At 43.9% G+C, this 17,210-nt stretch overlaps 1 protein-coding gene across 1 annotated transcript in view; it reads right to left on the reverse strand.

Annotated features, from left to right (window-relative positions):
* The window catches only part of LOC119461734 (trafficking kinesin-binding protein milt-like), a 71,473-nt gene that overhangs the window by 39,726 nt on the left and 14,537 nt on the right, over window positions 1–17,210 (reverse strand). Inside the window, exons 5-9 of the mRNA XM_037723104.2 lie at window positions 14,747–14,825; window positions 12,792–12,870; window positions 11,534–11,664; window positions 6,069–6,394; window positions 549–623 (exon numbers count right to left, since the gene is read on the reverse strand). Coding sequence (XP_037579032.1) covers window positions 549–623; window positions 6,069–6,394; window positions 11,534–11,664; window positions 12,792–12,870; window positions 14,747–14,825 — 690 coding nt within the window. The remainder of the gene's footprint in view (window positions 1–548; window positions 624–6,068; window positions 6,395–11,533; window positions 11,665–12,791; window positions 12,871–14,746; window positions 14,826–17,210) is intronic.

Genomic DNA, 17,210 nt, shown 5'->3' on the forward strand with positions numbered 1-17,210 from the left:
ACCAGATGGAAAAAAGAAACAAGTCAATGGATAGCACCGTGTGCCGTCTAATGCTTCCCACTGTCCCACTTCTGCTTTGCTCCAGTTAGACATGTACTGTCGGAGTCAAAAGTTCACACGCAGCAGGGTCCGAGAAAAACTGAAGTACATATTTCTGCATCCTGGCAATTGGTTTTCCAGCCTGACTAGCATATGTGAACAACATAGTGCTGTACATTCTTAGTGGTGGCTACAGTCAACAAATTGTACAAAACATGCAAAATGATGACCTTCCTTTCCACATACTCTCTCTCTCTACAAAACTAAATTTTCTTCGTGGAATTACTCTGCCCTGCAAACTTTTCCCACCTACTGTACAGCCAACTTAGCCCAGACCTTTACATTTCTTGGGAGAAATAAGCAGCGATACAGTCACAGATGGCTAGCATGGTTGAGCAAAGATCCAGCAGACCATCCTGCTGTTGAAATACCAGGAAAGAAGGAAAGAGAAGTGGGCATCTCTATGCATGCAAACTGTCTGAAAGCAGCAAACACTCTCGCATACTCACGAGTATTGACTGTCGTTGCAGTCCGACTCTTCAGACTCCTCAGACTGAGACCAGGGGCTGCAGACAGGCTTGAAACTGCACAGGAGGGACAAGTAAAGAAGGAATACAGTGAGGAAGATGCAGGTTGCCACAGCAACTGAACGGGCGGTATGCAAAACTTGCAGGTGTGCTTCTTCACAGATTTCACCTGATTCAAGTAAGATTTATTTATTTATTTATATACAACACTGTAAGGCTTCATGGGCTGTTACAGGGTTGAACCACCATAGATACGACAAAATACAGTCATCAATCAACATACAAATACAATCGCAAGAGCACAACAGAAAATAAAACTCACGAAAAATACAATTCAAAATTTTTGTTCAAAAAATGTCAAGCTGCCAGCATCAGTGAAAACTTCCGGACCCAAGCTATTCCGTTCTGCTATAGTGCATTCAAGGAATTATTACATTTGTACGCGTCAACTCGCGTGTTAGAGGGAACACAATGATTTATGCGAGGAGAAGTTCTTCCAGGTGGGAACAGATAATGTCACGAGCAATGGCAAAGACAAAGACATCGTAGTGGGGCTGGGTCAGAAATTTAATTAAACTCAAGATAGAATCATGAGGCATTTGGCATGGTGGTATGGTCTGGTTCTGCCATCCCTTCTGACCTCAACTCACCTCGTCGTTCAAGCTTTCGAGACCAAGTCCCTCAGCCTCAACAGTGCTAGGAAGGGAAGCTCAGCCAAGTTGGCTAGGGCATGTCAGATGCATGGGAAAGCCTGCTTACAGAATTCCGAACATCGTATACTACTATTTGGCACTGAACAGATGCAAGTCCAAGAAAGCAAAGGGATCGAACCCGCGACCTTGAGCTCTGCAGCTCAATGCCATAGCCACTGGGCTGCCCTTATGGGCGTGCAGTGTATCAGAGTGCACAAAGGGACAGTCAATGGCAGTGTTTCGTCCTGTTTGCATTGTACGTGTAGAGAGGTATCTACAGATAAATCCCAGGCAGCAGTACAGTCCACAGGCTCCGTCGAGCCACCTCAATAGCTCAGTGACTCGTATGTTCTGATGCTCTGCAAGACGGCACAGGTCTGATTCCTGCCATTGCAAACAACAGTGCAAGAACGGGGATCACATTAAGGGAACACATCATGCAGGTGCCTCTATCGTGCAGTCCATTAATCTTAGTCCCATCTGCCAGGAATGGCATAGTAGCTTTGGCGATGCACTGCTAAGACCGAGGGCACAGGATCCAATCTTGGCCATGATGGCCACATTTCGATGGGGGTCAAAATGCAAAAATGACCATGCACCGTGCATTGGATGCACGTTAAAGAACCCCACGTGACCAAAATTAATCTGAAGTCCCCCATTACGGCATGCCTCATAATCATATCCTGTATTCGGCACGTAAAATGCTAGAATTTAATTTAATCTTAGTCCCCATTCTCACGCTCATTGGAATAGTATGTCCTCATACCAACAAGCCCGCCTAACCACCATTTTGATTCCTGGCCACTGCAGCCGCATTCCAATGTGTGTTGTCGGTCTCTGTTTTACAGCTTCATTTCTCATACATGTAATGACTAGAACCACTTGCCTACCTCCTCTATCATCTAGAACTAGGAGTGTGCAAATAGTAATTTTGGAGGACGAATCGAATACAGATCGAATAGTGCCAGAAGCAACTCAAATTGAATTGGATATCAAATACTTTTCAAATAATGAACAGCCATTTTTATAATTACTATCAAAGAATGTTAACATCCTAGCATTCATTACAATGCACGTTATAATGCATTGTACATTAAAAGCACATATGGAGCATTAGGAACAAATAAGCAGTTTGCTCGCATACACAGAACTCTCTGGAAAGTGCTAATGATCCCTGTATAGCCGGTAAAGTGTGGCTCCATGAGCAATACAGCCTAGTCCACTCCATGAATTAAGTTAATCCGACCCTGACAGGACCGACAATTCGGCAGGTCGAATTAAGCAAGACGCAGAAGGAACGCCAGACACACCGCTGATTCATTTCACAGCATTTGCTCGAGTCTAACACGCACCAAATGAAACGTGCGTCCACTTTCTACGTGTCTAAAGTAGAAAACTATTGTAGAAACAACATTAAAGCTCCTAAACAAAGTATAAATGTACACGTACCTGACTTTTTTTAATGGCAGCCAGTTTCCTAAAGTCAGCTTTGCTGCACGGTTTTTAAAGACAACTTTGTCGCAATACAGCCGTGTTAAGCCTTTTTCACATGATGCGATTTTCGTCGCTTCAGAAGTGCAATTCCCGTTGCAAGCCAAAAAAATAAAAGCCCTTTCTGTCCTCACTCACAAAGGATACCAGATGCACATTTGCAACTTAAATTTTTTTTTTGCAACCGAATTTCTCTCTCAAAATTCTTTTTGGGTTGTTGGAAAACATCTTTTTATTATTCATTTAGTGGATTTAAACCCGTGATTAATTTTTTACTCCACAAGCTTTAGCGCTCGGATTTTATTTTTGGCTACCATTTCCCTAAAGGAGGCAATGCCAGTGTGTGAATGGCGACAAGAGGTGAAAGCACTACAATGACTTGACAATAACAACAGACTCAATTCCCCAAATTCATTCTCCACAGCCAAACGCAACACAGCTGCTGGGAAACTGTCAGGCTGCCCCATCATGATGGCAATTTTTCAAGTGCGGGCGCTCCAAATAGCACGGTAGCACATCCAGAGCTGTGCCCTCCATACAAAGAGGGCACGGAGCCAGAGAAGTCGTGTGAGCTCCTGTTCATTCCTCCATCGCACCAGCCTGCCGGCATTGCATGGAAAAAAAAAAAACTAAACTAAACTTCCGGGTCCCATAGAGGAGCTTCAGGGTTCAAATATAGTAACTGGGTTAGCGCAGTCACATATCCTGGTTCAGTAGGTGATATAAAAAAACACAGGCGCACACCTCAGTCTCGTGCCAACATTTTCGCAACAGCAGTCGTAGTTTGCAGGGCTTAAATAGGCTCCTCTATGCAAGGGTGAATGGGTGGGAATTGGGAGAGTACAAAGGGTGCTGCTGACTGAGTTACACCCCAGTCAGACGGGCAAGTTTAGTGATACTTCAAGCGAGTGCACTTTGCCTTTAGTGTCACTTGCAAGTCGTCAGACGGAAAGGTCTAGTGACACTTGCTGTGGAGTGCACTTGCCAGCAAGTGTGTTCGACGAATTCACTTGCCTAAGCGTGTGGCCTCGACAGCAGTGCTTCAAGAATACATAAATGCCCACAATAGAGTCAGCACTAATTCTATGACCACTTTTTCGTGATTTCAGATGTTATGAGTGCCTTTACAACATCGGTGAAGCCAGAATAAGCTTGAAACACTCATTTTTGGTGGATTCTGCCATTCTGACTTTAGATTTGGGATACGTTCTGTGCTTGTATTGACTCAAAGCAAATAAATGTCTTAACGAGATTATGATATTTTAATTTTTTAATGTCAGAACATCTCCAGAGTAAGTATTTCTTTTTCTGATATAAGAGCAACTGTCTCTAAAGCTCAAAATGCTAAGAATCATTTCAAGCTCTACAATTCTAAATCGTCATTGCCATCAATTCTGATTGAGACTTCGTTTTGCCGTCTAGCACCATGTCGCTAGAATAACACTCGATGAGGAGAAGTGCACGTGCTCAAAGCGTCACTAAATTTGCCCGTCTGACTTGGGTATTAGAGTGGAATAACTTTCCTTGTTGAAACAAGCACAGTAGAATGAGGTCTTGCAAATTTATACTCGTGCTACTTCGAAAATCCCCAGACTCGTCTTCCTCTCTCTCTTTTTTTTTTCTCGCATGCTTGCCCTGCTGTTATTTTCTCTTGCACCAACTTACTCTGCATGAGACATATCTTCCACCATCATATTTTATTCTCTTGTTGTTCAGATGAATCTTATCGCATCTCAGTCGGACACTAACAATGTCTACTGGAGGTCACGTGGATAACAACTTAGGGACAACCAAGGCTGTCTTGTAAGATACATGTGTGACCAGACACAAATCGAGGTACTCGCCATTATGGAAGGAAGAAGGTTTGTTAGAAATACCTTAGAGTGCTAATCTGCACTTGAAGGTGATTATACTCGCTCTAGGCAATCTTATACATTTCCCAGCCACCTGTGCTGTCCTTTAATGCTCTACTTTTGTCTGTATTTTTTGCAGCAATTCTAAGAGCACCTATGAACCATGCCGACGCTTTCTGTCCAGAATAAGTACGTATGCAGTGTCGAGCAATGCATCGGAATAAATCACGGTGTTCGTGATAAGTGTGTTGCGTCACGCAGCGCCGTAAACCTAAGACACCATGGCTGACTGCGCTTAGTGCCCACAGCCATCATCAGATGCAAGCTGCAAAAAGATACAGATGTTCGTCCCGAGAAGAAAGAAAAGTTGCAGTTTTGCCAGAAAAGCAAAACTGCAACCTTGATTGGTGGCGATAGCAAAGAAACAACCACACGAAGTAATATTCGTAGTTTTATCGGTGTCACGTGCACTCAGGCAAAGATCGCTTGATGACCAAGAACACTTGCCGTCGCAATGCGAGCGAACGCTTCGCACCGTGCCTCGGAAACGCGTGGGAACAAAACGCACATGAAGACCCCAACCATCTCGGCTCAACCATTGCACTTGCCAAAGATTGCCTCCAAGATACAGTGCGTGGCCCACAGATAGACTTGCCATGCACAGTGCAGAAAAAGTAGATGACAGGAGACGCGCTCGCTAGGGGAAGAGGGCGGATAGGCACGTGTCCCCTGCCCCCCTACACCCCTTCTAGTGCGCGCTTGATCACGTTACCGCTAACTCACCTCTTCCCCATCCCCTCTTGCCCTGAAGGAATCGCCAGCTCTCGTGCTTCTCCGAGCCCTCCGAACTGCTGCATGCCCCGCGGCCTCCGCAAGTTATTAGGCGACAAATGGCACAGTGCTGTTTTCTGCATTGTGCATCCCAGCGCGCGCGCTTCTGCGGCATTTTTGCCACTCGAACTTATCACGCAAAAGGACACTTGCAAATAACTTTGTCCTCTGCTGACATTTCATAGTTCTTCACTACATTTACCAGCCATACAGGCACCAAGTACATGCTGTAAAGTGCTGAAAACTTTGTTAAATCAAAACTGTGTCACAAGCTTAATTTGTTAAATCACGAAAAAAAATATAGTTTTCAATGGTACTAAGATCAGGAAATAAAAACAGTTTGTTACATCACGAATTTCATTAAATAGAGGTTGCAGAGTAGTTATTTATTTTAATTCCCATGTTTTTATCACTTTTCATTCTCTTAAGGGTTAAACTGCAGTATATGAGAAGTTTCACCATTTCACAAAATATTGTGACCCTAATGTTAGATAGAACAGACTTTGGATATAACGGACTTTTTGCACTGGATTATCATGGCTCATTACGATGAGGGTCACTCATAAAAAAAATTTCCTGCAAGAAATTCCTGCTAGAAAAGCACCAAGCAGACAGAGCCGAGAGAGAGAACTCACGAAAATCCATCGGGTCCTCCGCTGCCACTACCGATGGGTGTCTGGTCCCCTTGGTCCACAAGGCAGGCCTGCAGCTCGCAAGCCAAGGATGGTGGGCCGCTGGCGCTGCCGCCACTGCTGCCGCTGCACCGGCCCCAGATGGCAGCACCGTTTTGTCGGGGCTCCTCGTCCTGGGAGCGGTGCCGCAGCTGCGCTTGCAGCTCCAGGAAGGCCTCCTTGAGGTCCAGGTACCGGGCGCGGGCCTCCAGGAGCTCTTCCGACTGCTGTTCCTGCAGGCCACGGCTCAGGGCCAGCTGTGCCCGGAGCTCCTCCGCCTCTGCACGCAGCTGCAGGGACGGATGTACCCACGCCCAGCCCACTTTATTTGTTTCGATATTCTCGATTGCACAAAGAAAATGTATGGGTGCGAGCCTGTACCTTCAGTCGGGATCGAATCAACAGAAGAATCAAGTTTACGAGAGTCGAATTAACGGACGTCTACTGTAATTCAATTTGGCTTTTGAAACTCCACAATTTGAACCTTGAATTACTTGAACCATAAAACTATTAATTTTAATTTATTTATTTTATTTATAAAATTATTTCAACCATCGAAAGTGGACCTCTGGAAGCTATCCAGCAAGTATGGCTTCCCAATGCCACTTGGAGGCGTGTTTTAAATTTGGGGAGTACAATTAAACCTCTATACACCGAAGCAGTAGAACCGGCACTTTACTTCGTTATATCAAAATTTCTTTATATTAAAATTCAATCTTTTATTCAAATATGTACAGTCGCCAAAACAAAGTTTTGCAGGACTACTGAGACAAAGAAATCCACAGCGTAGTACACAATCTATGTTTGGCGAATAACCTAAAGATGACAGCAGAAGAGGCAAGGCAATGCACTGAAGTACTGTCTGCGACAAAGTATTTCTAAAATAGTCTGTTTCAACGTCAAATGCATTTCTCGGCTTCGATAAACAGTGGTTCAGGAGCCCTTAAAACAGATCTCACTTGATGACCGCAAAACACTTGCTACCATAAAGCTGGCACGAATAGCACAGGTGAATGCTTCATGCGCCTCTCACTTCAATGCGTCTCTGAAACTCGAGATTCCACAACTTCCTGCACTTAACGTGTGGGAAGACAGTGCATTACCTCCAAGACAGGGTGCACAGGCAACACATGCAACCGGCTGGGCCATGCACACTGACGGTAGGCTAGAGGAGAAGAGATGCCTCCATAATCCTTCACAGTGGCAGTGAAATTTCATTATATTGAAATCTTGCATAAACACACCTTGTTATATTGGGGTTCAGAGTACATGATGTTCCTGGACAAGAAGTTACAAAATTTAAATACCGTAAAAACCCACGTATAATACGGACCCGCATATAATACGAGGTGTTATTTGGGGATAGCAATAACGAAAAAAAAAACTTTTCATCCGCATATATTGCGAGCGAGGAAAACCCACAGAAAGCATTTACAGTCTAATCTCGTGAATTCGAACACACTTAATTTGAACTGACGCTGTGGTCCCATCAAAGTTATGTGTATTGCTATGGGCGAAAACGCCCAGTAATTCGAACGCGAAAGCATTTGTGACGGTTAATTCGAACATACAGGCGCACCGACAATGCCCTCAGCAGCGCTCCAAATCACGCGGCGGCGCCTCCGATCAGCATTGCTCCGACACCGCCATAGAGCAAAAGCTTAGGATAGACCCCTCAACGCCACGCGAAGAAAAAAAAACGAAATAAAAAAATGCGGCGGCAATTTCACTCTCAAATAGCAAGGTCGCCGTTTCACCGTTGTGCACCGGAACACGCTTGTACGAGCCGACGTCTTGGCCAACTTCCCGACACGGCAGAAAACGAAACTTCAGGGAAAGGGCTAAGTTGGCGCCGCGCCGACGGGAGCGGCGGCGGGCGCGCACAGAGCCAGTCGAAGGTGGGGGGAGCTACGAGGGAGTTGACAGGGATGGCGAGGGAAGCCACTGCCACCGAAGCGATGGCGTTGCCAAAGCCAAATGCGCTTATCTGCCGCCGTTGCAACCATAGAATAAAGAACCAACTTTGCAACTGGGATGGCATCCGAGCCGTGAACGCTGCCCTCGGTGACGCCGAAGTGCCGCCCTATGGCGCAATTTTTGATAGCCTCGGCAGCTGAAATAACTTTTCTTTTAAAGGCAGCTGGGTACTACTTTCGCGGTCCTGACATCGTGCGAGATAGACTACCAAATGTGCCGATTCTTAGCGTGGTCAAAATGGCGCCCGTTGAAAGCAGCAGCAGCCTACCAACGCCAGCGCAGGATAACGCATACTCCGCTACGAGTCTTGATGATGATAGCAGTGAGCAAAAACGAACACGAAACTGCAAATTTCGTGCTGAAAACTTTGGGATCCGCATATAATACGAGGCAGAAATTTTACACGGTAAAATTTAGAAAAAAACCTTGCATTATACGCGGGTTTTTACGGTACTTCATTATATCGAGAATTTCGTTATATTGAAGAAGTTTGTTATATCGAGGTTTAACTGTACTTCGTTATATAGAGAATTTCGTTATATTGAGGCTTAACTGTAACTGAATTACAACAGTGTCTATATTAATCAGGATCAAACATTTCTTCCTTTTTCAGAGTGAAAATATGCAATGCGCTATCTATAGGTGCAGCAACAGCTGGTCTACAAAAGATACGGGCCATGCCATCACCTACCAATTCCAACGTTTGCCATCCCGTAACAATGCCCTGATCACCTGATATTGACGAGTGCTTTGGAGTTGGCACTTGACCCTACACACCTTTGACGCTCTAAATTCAATTAGAAAGAATGAACTTTGCTTTTCCTGTGCACTTCTGCTAGCATGCAGCACATTCCGCTTGTCTGAGAATGGGCAGAGGCACAGCACTGCACCAAAAGCGTGGCAAGATTATGGCACACTACGCTGTATGCAATGGAGTAACACCACAATCTCGGAGGCCATGAAAGAGCTGATGCAGTATTCTGATGTTGGACATGACCTCCCTTCCAGAACTGTCGGACTGCCGCAAGCACATCAAGGCAAAATGTAAAGCTTTCTCTACATTAAAATTTTGGCTCCTATAGATGCTAAGACACCGGTTTCTGTGGACTCCACCAATAATCTAGTTATGGGGGTAAAATATTGCAAATAGTTACTGTATAAACTCATGTAACGGCCGCACTTTTTTTTTTCCGATTTTGACGAGGTGCAGCCCTTACACAGCACCGGGTCATTTGGTCTTTCTGGTATGATATCCATGATAATTCTCCGTAATACTCAGTGAGCTCATGATAAATGAGCCGAAGGAGCTGGCTGAGCTGGCTGCAAAAACTAAACGCATAAAGATAAAATGGCGCCAGCAATTTGTGAGCTACAACAAAGGAACATGAAGTAGCCAGTCGTGGCCACGCCACATGCGCCCCAGTCAGAGCTCAGCTCTTGCCATCTAGTTGTGGGTCAAGAAAGTATGCTGCGCACAAAAATTCACTAATGCACGCGCACGGCGTCAGCATATCGAACGCTAATGCTTCTCAGTTACAATATATTTTTACCCAAATTTTTGGATGCCAAGTTGAAGGTGCGGCCCTCACATGAGTTTTTTTATGGTGTTTGGGCATTGAAATGACAATTTTAAATATTATTGGGTTTTACGTGCCAAAACCATGATCTGATTATGAGGCACGCCGTAGTGGGGGGCTCTGGAAATTTGGACCACCTGGGGTTCTTTAACATGCACCTAAGTATACGGGTGTTTTCGCATTTCCCCCCCCCATCGAAATGCGGCAGCCGTGGCCGGGATTCGATCCCGCGACCTCGTGCTCAGCAGCCCAACATCATAGCCACTGAGCAACCACGGCAAGTTGAAATGAAAGTGGCGCTCGACCATCAGTCAGAGGCAGAAGCGCTGAGAAGAAGCATAACCTAAAGGGACACACTGCTTCACACTGTTAATATCTTGAACAGCCACACATGCAGAAAGATAAAGTACAACATGCAATTTTCAAGGGCAAATTACCACTGCTTGATATAGCAATGAAATATCAGCAGTCGGCAAAAGTCAGCCCTGAGTCGCACTCGTCACAGCCACAAATACCCCTTTTCCCGCCACTGTTGGAATGCACCAGGCATTAATGCAGGTTCATTAAGCAGCCATTTTCTTAACGAGGAAGTGGAAGACTGACTTCTCTGCAAAGTTTCACATCACTGTGGCAAGCAAAAAAAGTGCACAAAGTTGTTGTTACAAGTGCACTCCATCAAAACAACAAAGAGATTTCTTGTTGACAAGGAAAAGGTGTTTCTGTGCATAGTGCAAGCTGCATTCTTTGTGCAGTATTCACTATAAATGTGCACCCTCTGACAATTAAACAGTTGGAAGTCAGCACTGCGTACATCTCTCCTATGTTTGTCCCTCGTTTAAGCACTGTTATTAGATGATCATGAATAATGAACTAGCCTGAATTACCGCTCTAGCGGGACTGCTTCCTCCCATAACTGCAATCTTAGCAGCACGAATGCTTTTCACCTGAGCCTTTCACCTAATACAGTCGAATCTTGATAATTCGAACTCGAAGGGGCCCGAAAATTTGTTCGAATTAAAAGTTTGAATTAAAAGAAGTGCTTATTTTTGCCGCATTCGTGCACCATAGCACGACGTACGAACGGTGCGAGTCGTGAAATATCACGGCGTGCAAGCACATAACGATGGAGGGCCAGGAAACTGCCCATGTCGGCCAACGCTTGCTTCCCAATAATGGCAGAAAACGAAACTTCAGGGAGCGAGCGACGCCAGCACTGCGATGGGCGCGCGAGGAGACTGTCGAAGGTGAGGGAGGAAGGCGGCAGGGAAGTGCATTTGGCCTCGGCAACCCCGTCGCTTCAGTGGCAGTGGCTTCGGTGGCTCCACTCACCCTCCCTCTTAGCTCCCTCACCTTCGACTGTCTCCGTGCGCACGTGCACCCGCTGCCGTGCCGGCGCCAGCTTAACCTACTCCCTGAAGTTTCGTTTTCTGCCATTGAAGCGAGCGTTGGCCAGCGTGGGCAGTTTCGTTGGCCGGACTGGGCCTCCGCCGTTGCTTCCCTCTGCGCCGCAGCCGCAGCGTACATGCGCGTTCCTGCTCAACGCAGGAATGGTGACCTTGCCATTTCAGAGAGTTAAATTTCTGCCGTGGTTTTTTTTTTTTTTTTTTCCTCTGCGCGGTGTTGAGGGGTCTCTCCTAAGCTTTTGCTCTATGGTGGTGTCAGAGCAATGCCAGTCGGGGGCGCGGTATGTTCGAATTAACCGTTGCAAATGCTTTTGCGTTCAAATTACCGGGCGTTTTCGCCCATTGAAATACACATAACTTTGACGGGACCGCAGCGTCAGTTCAAAGAAACCAGAAGTTCGAATGTTCGAATTAACGAGGTTCAACTGTAATTGTGAAAAAGTGGCCCCAAGCACAACCGGCCCACACTCACCGACTGGGCATATCGCTGCATGTCGTTGAGCTGTGCATTGAGGGTCAGGATGTCCTGCTGCTGCCTCAGGTTCACCTCCGTCCGCCGACACAGCTCCTCCTGGAGGTGGCTCGACTCTTTCGTCACATCCGCTATACAATAAATGGACAGAACACTGATCAGGAACAGCGCGTTTGTTGCACAACAACACCAAGCCAAGCAAAGCACCAGAACGGCACAAAGGCTTTAGGGCCTTTCATCCAAGATTGATGCACTGAATGGAAAGACTTCCCGACGATGAGAATCTCTGTTGGGGCAATAGTTCGTCTGGCACCATCATCATCATCCTCAGCCCATTTTGTGTCCATTGCAAAATAAAGGCCTCTCCCATAGAGCTTCATTTACTATTGCAAGGCATCACACAACTCTTTCCAATGCCTGCAAATTTCCTCATCTCGAGGCATCTGATCTTTTTCCCTGTTCCCCCTTTTCATTCCCTAGGCACCCATTCTGTGAATGTGACAGACCACCGGTTACCTGCCCTACACATTACATGGCCTGTTCAGCTCCATTTATTTCGCTTAAAGTAAACTAGAATATCGGCTATTCTCATTTGCTCTCTGATCCACACAGCTATTTTCCAGTCTCGTAACGACATGCCTAACATTTTTCATACCATTGCTCCTTACACTGTCCTTCACTAGTTCTCAAGCTTCTTTGTTAACCTTTAAGTTTCTGCCTCCTACGTTAGCACCGGTAGAATGCAATGATTGTACACTTTTCTTTTCAAGGTTAGCAGTAAGCTGCCAGTCATGAATCTGCCTGCCATGTGCACTCCAACAAATTTTATTTGTTTAGAAATTTCTTCGTGGTGATATCAAAGTCCCCTGTAACTGCCCGGCCTAGGTAAATGTATTCCTGCACTTCGAGATCTGTCAAAAACATTAAGATGTAAAGCCAAACCACGATATAACGAAATTGTACTTGCACCGAAAAACTTCCTTTATATCGAGAATTTCATTATATTGAGGTTTCGTTAATTCAATGGAAGGAATTAAGACTGGGGAAATAAATATAGTTCATTACATCGCGAATTTCGTTAAATCGAGGTTCGTTATATCGGGATTTGACTGTACAAAGACAGAAGTATGCAATTCTGAATTTGACATAAGTCAAGCAGTGCACACCTTGCAAACTCCTTCCAACAATCAGACCCAGAAAAAAAAGAAAGAGCCATCTCTGGACGGCTAAGTTGCATATAGGTCAGGGAGGTACTTACACAGCTGCCTCACGCAGTCCCGAATGAGCTGCATCTCCTTCTTCTCCTCTTCCTCCAGGTGGCTCAGTTGGCTCTGGGACTATGCAGAAGCAAAGCACAAGAACAGCAAGAACTTATTGTCTAAACTGTACTCGCGTGTACATTATTCTGCGTGTTTATGCACGCACACAAGAGTTAACCCATAAAAGAAATTGTGAGTACAAAAAACAGAAAAACAACCTTAACCGGCAGCACATTCTATAAGCTGTACTTCAGGAGATTTGGTGCCTGTAGGTCGCGCTGGCTATTCCTCTACTCTAACATAACTGCACTCAAAATGACAAAAATAATAGAAGCAATAATAAATAAAGATTGGGAGTGTGCAAATATCAAAATTTTCTAATACAAACACTTAGCTTTGAATATAGAATCGAATATTGAATAATGACGCTTAGAACGACAGAAAACTGAGCTAGTTGGTAAGAATTCATAATGCAAAAAGGTAAGGCATGCAGACACGGACACAACAGAAGAGAAGTGGACAACACGAATGCCGACTATCAACTGAAGGAAGCACTGAGGCGAAAAAAGAAAGAAGACACAGAGCATGTGCCGATGAGTTTTGTGTCTTCTTTCTTTTTTCGCCTCAGTGCTTTCTTCAGTTGATAGTTGGCATTCGTGTTGTCCACTTCTCTTCTATTGTGTCCGTGTCTGCATGCCTTACCTTTTTGCATTATGAATAATGACATTCACATGCATTTATTAGCAAGTCTGGTTATTTTAACATGTTGGAACATCGAAATTACATTGTCAACGGTAAAAAATTAGGCTAATGAGCTGTAATACGAAAATGTTGTGTATTTGGGTCATGTTAACTTTGAAAAATTAGCAATTCTTACTAGCTACTTGACTCTTGCCAACCTGTGCCTTATTATACAACATCAAATTCCCGTAAACTCAGAAGCATTTCACCCTGTACTGGCCGTCACTGTACCAACCGTCATCACAAATAAGCTCGGACTGCGTGTGGCACTGCAAGAAGAGTGCACCCTCTCTGTTCACAAACCCGTGCCCCTTGCAAGTGAGAGGCTGGCTTTCCTGCAAAGCTTGGATGTCCAGTGGCTAAACATTTCTTATAGGTGAAATTTCACCAGCAGCACAAAATTATAAAATTCCGCAGAAAATCAGACACACACTCTTAGCTTAGATAGAAACAAACGCTAAGGAGCGTGCTTGGTCCTGCACAGCCAGCAATATATTCAATTTGTTTAGAATATTCGTACCCGACCGAATATTCAAAAATTTTTGAATACCTCATTTTCCAATCAAATACAAATATTAAAAATATAATATTCAATAAGATACAGAATTTTTTAATATTCACACCCACGCACTCCTAATAAAAATAGTGACTTCAGTTCTAAACATAGTGTGTAAAGCAAATGTTCCTGGACAGTTTACAAAATACAAATGTTCTTCCGCGTGCGTAAATGAGGTGCCTCATGAAGGCCAAATTTCAAGCACTGCACTTGAAAACATGGACACGAGAGAACTGTTACAAGTGCACCATACAAAAATGCCTTCGTCAACAAGCTGCCCTTGCCTGCTTTTTGTCACCCTTCTGCTGAAGTCCTCATATTTCTTCTAATTTATTCAGCCGTGAAAGAAAGGAAACATTCAAGCTAGAGTATCCTGATTTATTTTTTTAAATATGGACAATAGTTAATGGGGGGCGTTTTTGATGTTGTGCATCCACAGTTTGGGGACGTAAACTGCTGGGTTCACAAACGAATGCAAAAAAGGTACACAAACGATTGTAAGCGGGGTGTGGTGCTTTGGGTGTGCAAAGGTTTCTTTGGGTACCCGAAGCCGTTTGGGTGCACAATATCAAAAACTCCCAAATGGACGGTACCCAACAGCAGTGCAAAGTAGGATGGCACTAGTGTGTAAGCACAAAATTAGCCATGCAGTCTCACCTCAGCCTTGAGCTTGCAGTTCTCCTCCTCCAGCTCATGAATCTTGCGAGTCAACGTGCTCACAGGAAAATCGTCATCACTGCAAGACAGACAAGCTCTTTGTGGTGACCAGTGACCCAACAACATTGTAAGCGCTCTGTGGGTTCCTGGAGAGCGTAATATTTTTGTGGGACCCAACCTCCTTGCCACTTCCTGCTTCCTTCAATGGTCAACTTGCCAAGGAATGGGAAGGAGAGGGCAACCTTTTGTTGTCTTTCTACTGCACCTTGCGGATTTGCATAGAACTGATTGGCTGATTGATTGATGGAGTTGACGGAATTGAAGGAGTCCCACGTGCAACAAGCGAAGGCGCGAAAAATTTATGATACCAAAAATTAATTACACTACATTGATATATTCCGGAATTCAGAAAGTTCATTCAATCTAGTCCTACATAACTTTTGTGTATGTACTACATATTGCATGCATTTGCATTGTCATTGTCAAAAACTATAGTTTATTATACACCAGTTATTAATTATGTGTGGTATTACTAAAACATCCCACTTATCTGCTCAATTTGTTCATATTTTCCATGTGTCGCTGATTAAGCTTGTTTATTTATTTGTGTTTATTTATGATACCCTCAGGGTCAACAAACATTACAAAGGGGAGTGATATAAAAACAGAAAGGCAATAAAACTATAAATACAAACAAGCAGTGCAATGCTTCTAATTATACAATACTAAGAGCTATAAAAGGCAGAATACAACAAGATGTTACAAAGCATTGGTTAATAAAGTCACAAATTTTCCATCTAAAATCATTACTAACGATTTGGGAAGGCAATTCCAATTATTTTATCTGCATGGTATGTAGTACTGTATGAATGAGCCAGTTTTACACAACAGAATGCCAACCTTATGAGTATGATCAAGATGGCACGAAATGCAATGGGGAAGAAGTACAGTGGAATCTCGTTGATACAATTCATTATAATACGTTTTTTGAGGTGTTTTTTCTTTTTCCGGCCCATGTCCATAAGAGCAATGTATTTTCGGATAATACAATTTTCGAATGATGTGTTTTATTTTCTGGGTCCCATGAAAATAGTATTAACGAGATTCCACTGTATTAGTATATCGCACAGGTAGGGATGATGACACAGTGTGTGAAAAAAGGACCGCCTGTTGGGCTAGTTGGTCCAACATAGGTACTTTCAGATATAGTGTAAATAAGTACACATACACACGAAGAAGACACGACAGACGCGGACAAGCGCTACTACCAACTGTTTGTTACTATCGACACACCCTCCACTTGTGTACGCGGTTCACCTTATAAAATGGAGGGTTTGTCAATTGTAATAAACAGTTGGTAGTAGCGCTCGTCCGCGTCTGTCGTGTTTTCTTTGTGTGTATGTGTACTTATTTGCGCTATATCTGAAAGTAACTATGTGAAAAAGGCTTACGCGGAGCATCGCATGTCGAGGAGAAAGTGTGGGGAGTTTTAACGGTGGCTTTCATTAACGTGATGCTTGTAATTCGATTGTAGTTAGAGGGTATAGAACGTACCGAATTATTTTGCACTATTTCCACTGAATGCACTAAATTATTAAGATGCTGATCCCAAACCGATGCGGCATATTCTAACTTGGGGCGAATGAGTGTTTTATATAGCATCAGTTTCAGAGACAAAGGTGACTTTTCAAAGTTGCGACGAAGGTTGTTGTATAATTGTATACATTGTATAATTGTGTTCTTAATTTCTGTTCTAGTGTGCTTTTATAATTGTCTTTCTAACTTGTTTGTACAGTTATGTTTTTATTGCTTGCTAGAACTAAGTTACTTTTTTTTCGTGCATACCATGTAGAAAAGGTCCCAATTCTGTCTCCAACTCCGGGACCCACTACCTGTATATTCCATTCTGAAGCAACAACCTTGTATATACGGTTGACTCCCATTAATTCGACCCTTACGGAATCGACGAAGTTGATCAAGTATACCTGCGGGTCGAATTAGACAGACAGAGAATGAACTTTATTCAGGTCCTGAGGTGAAAAAAAAGAAAGCCAGGACACCACTGATTCACTTGGCAATATTTGCCCAATTCTAACATGCACCCAAACACAAACACATGCCCGCTTCGTATGTATCCAAAGTAGAAAACTAATGCAGAAATGAGAACAAAGCTTCTAAACAAAGTAGAAATCGAATGCGCACACAATTTTTTAGCAAGAAAAATGGGCAACGGTGCAATGGCAGGAGGTTTCCTAAAGCCAGCTTCACCACACAGTCAGCTCTGTCTCAATACAGATGTGTTGTGCAGTAAAGCATATGAACGCATTTTTGGTTTCGTCTCCGATTGCACCGCACACACAATTTCCGGCCCAATTAAAAAAAAAAAAAAGTGTGCATTAGAATCAAATAAATACAGTAATCAGACATTGTAAGCTACCGTTATTACTTTAAAATCTTCCTAGGA

This window comes from Dermacentor silvarum, chromosome 8 (genome assembly GCF_013339745.2).
Source record: "Dermacentor silvarum isolate Dsil-2018 chromosome 8, BIME_Dsil_1.4, whole genome shotgun sequence".
In the NCBI taxonomy this organism is placed as follows: domain Eukaryota; kingdom Metazoa; phylum Arthropoda; class Arachnida; order Ixodida; family Ixodidae; genus Dermacentor; species Dermacentor silvarum.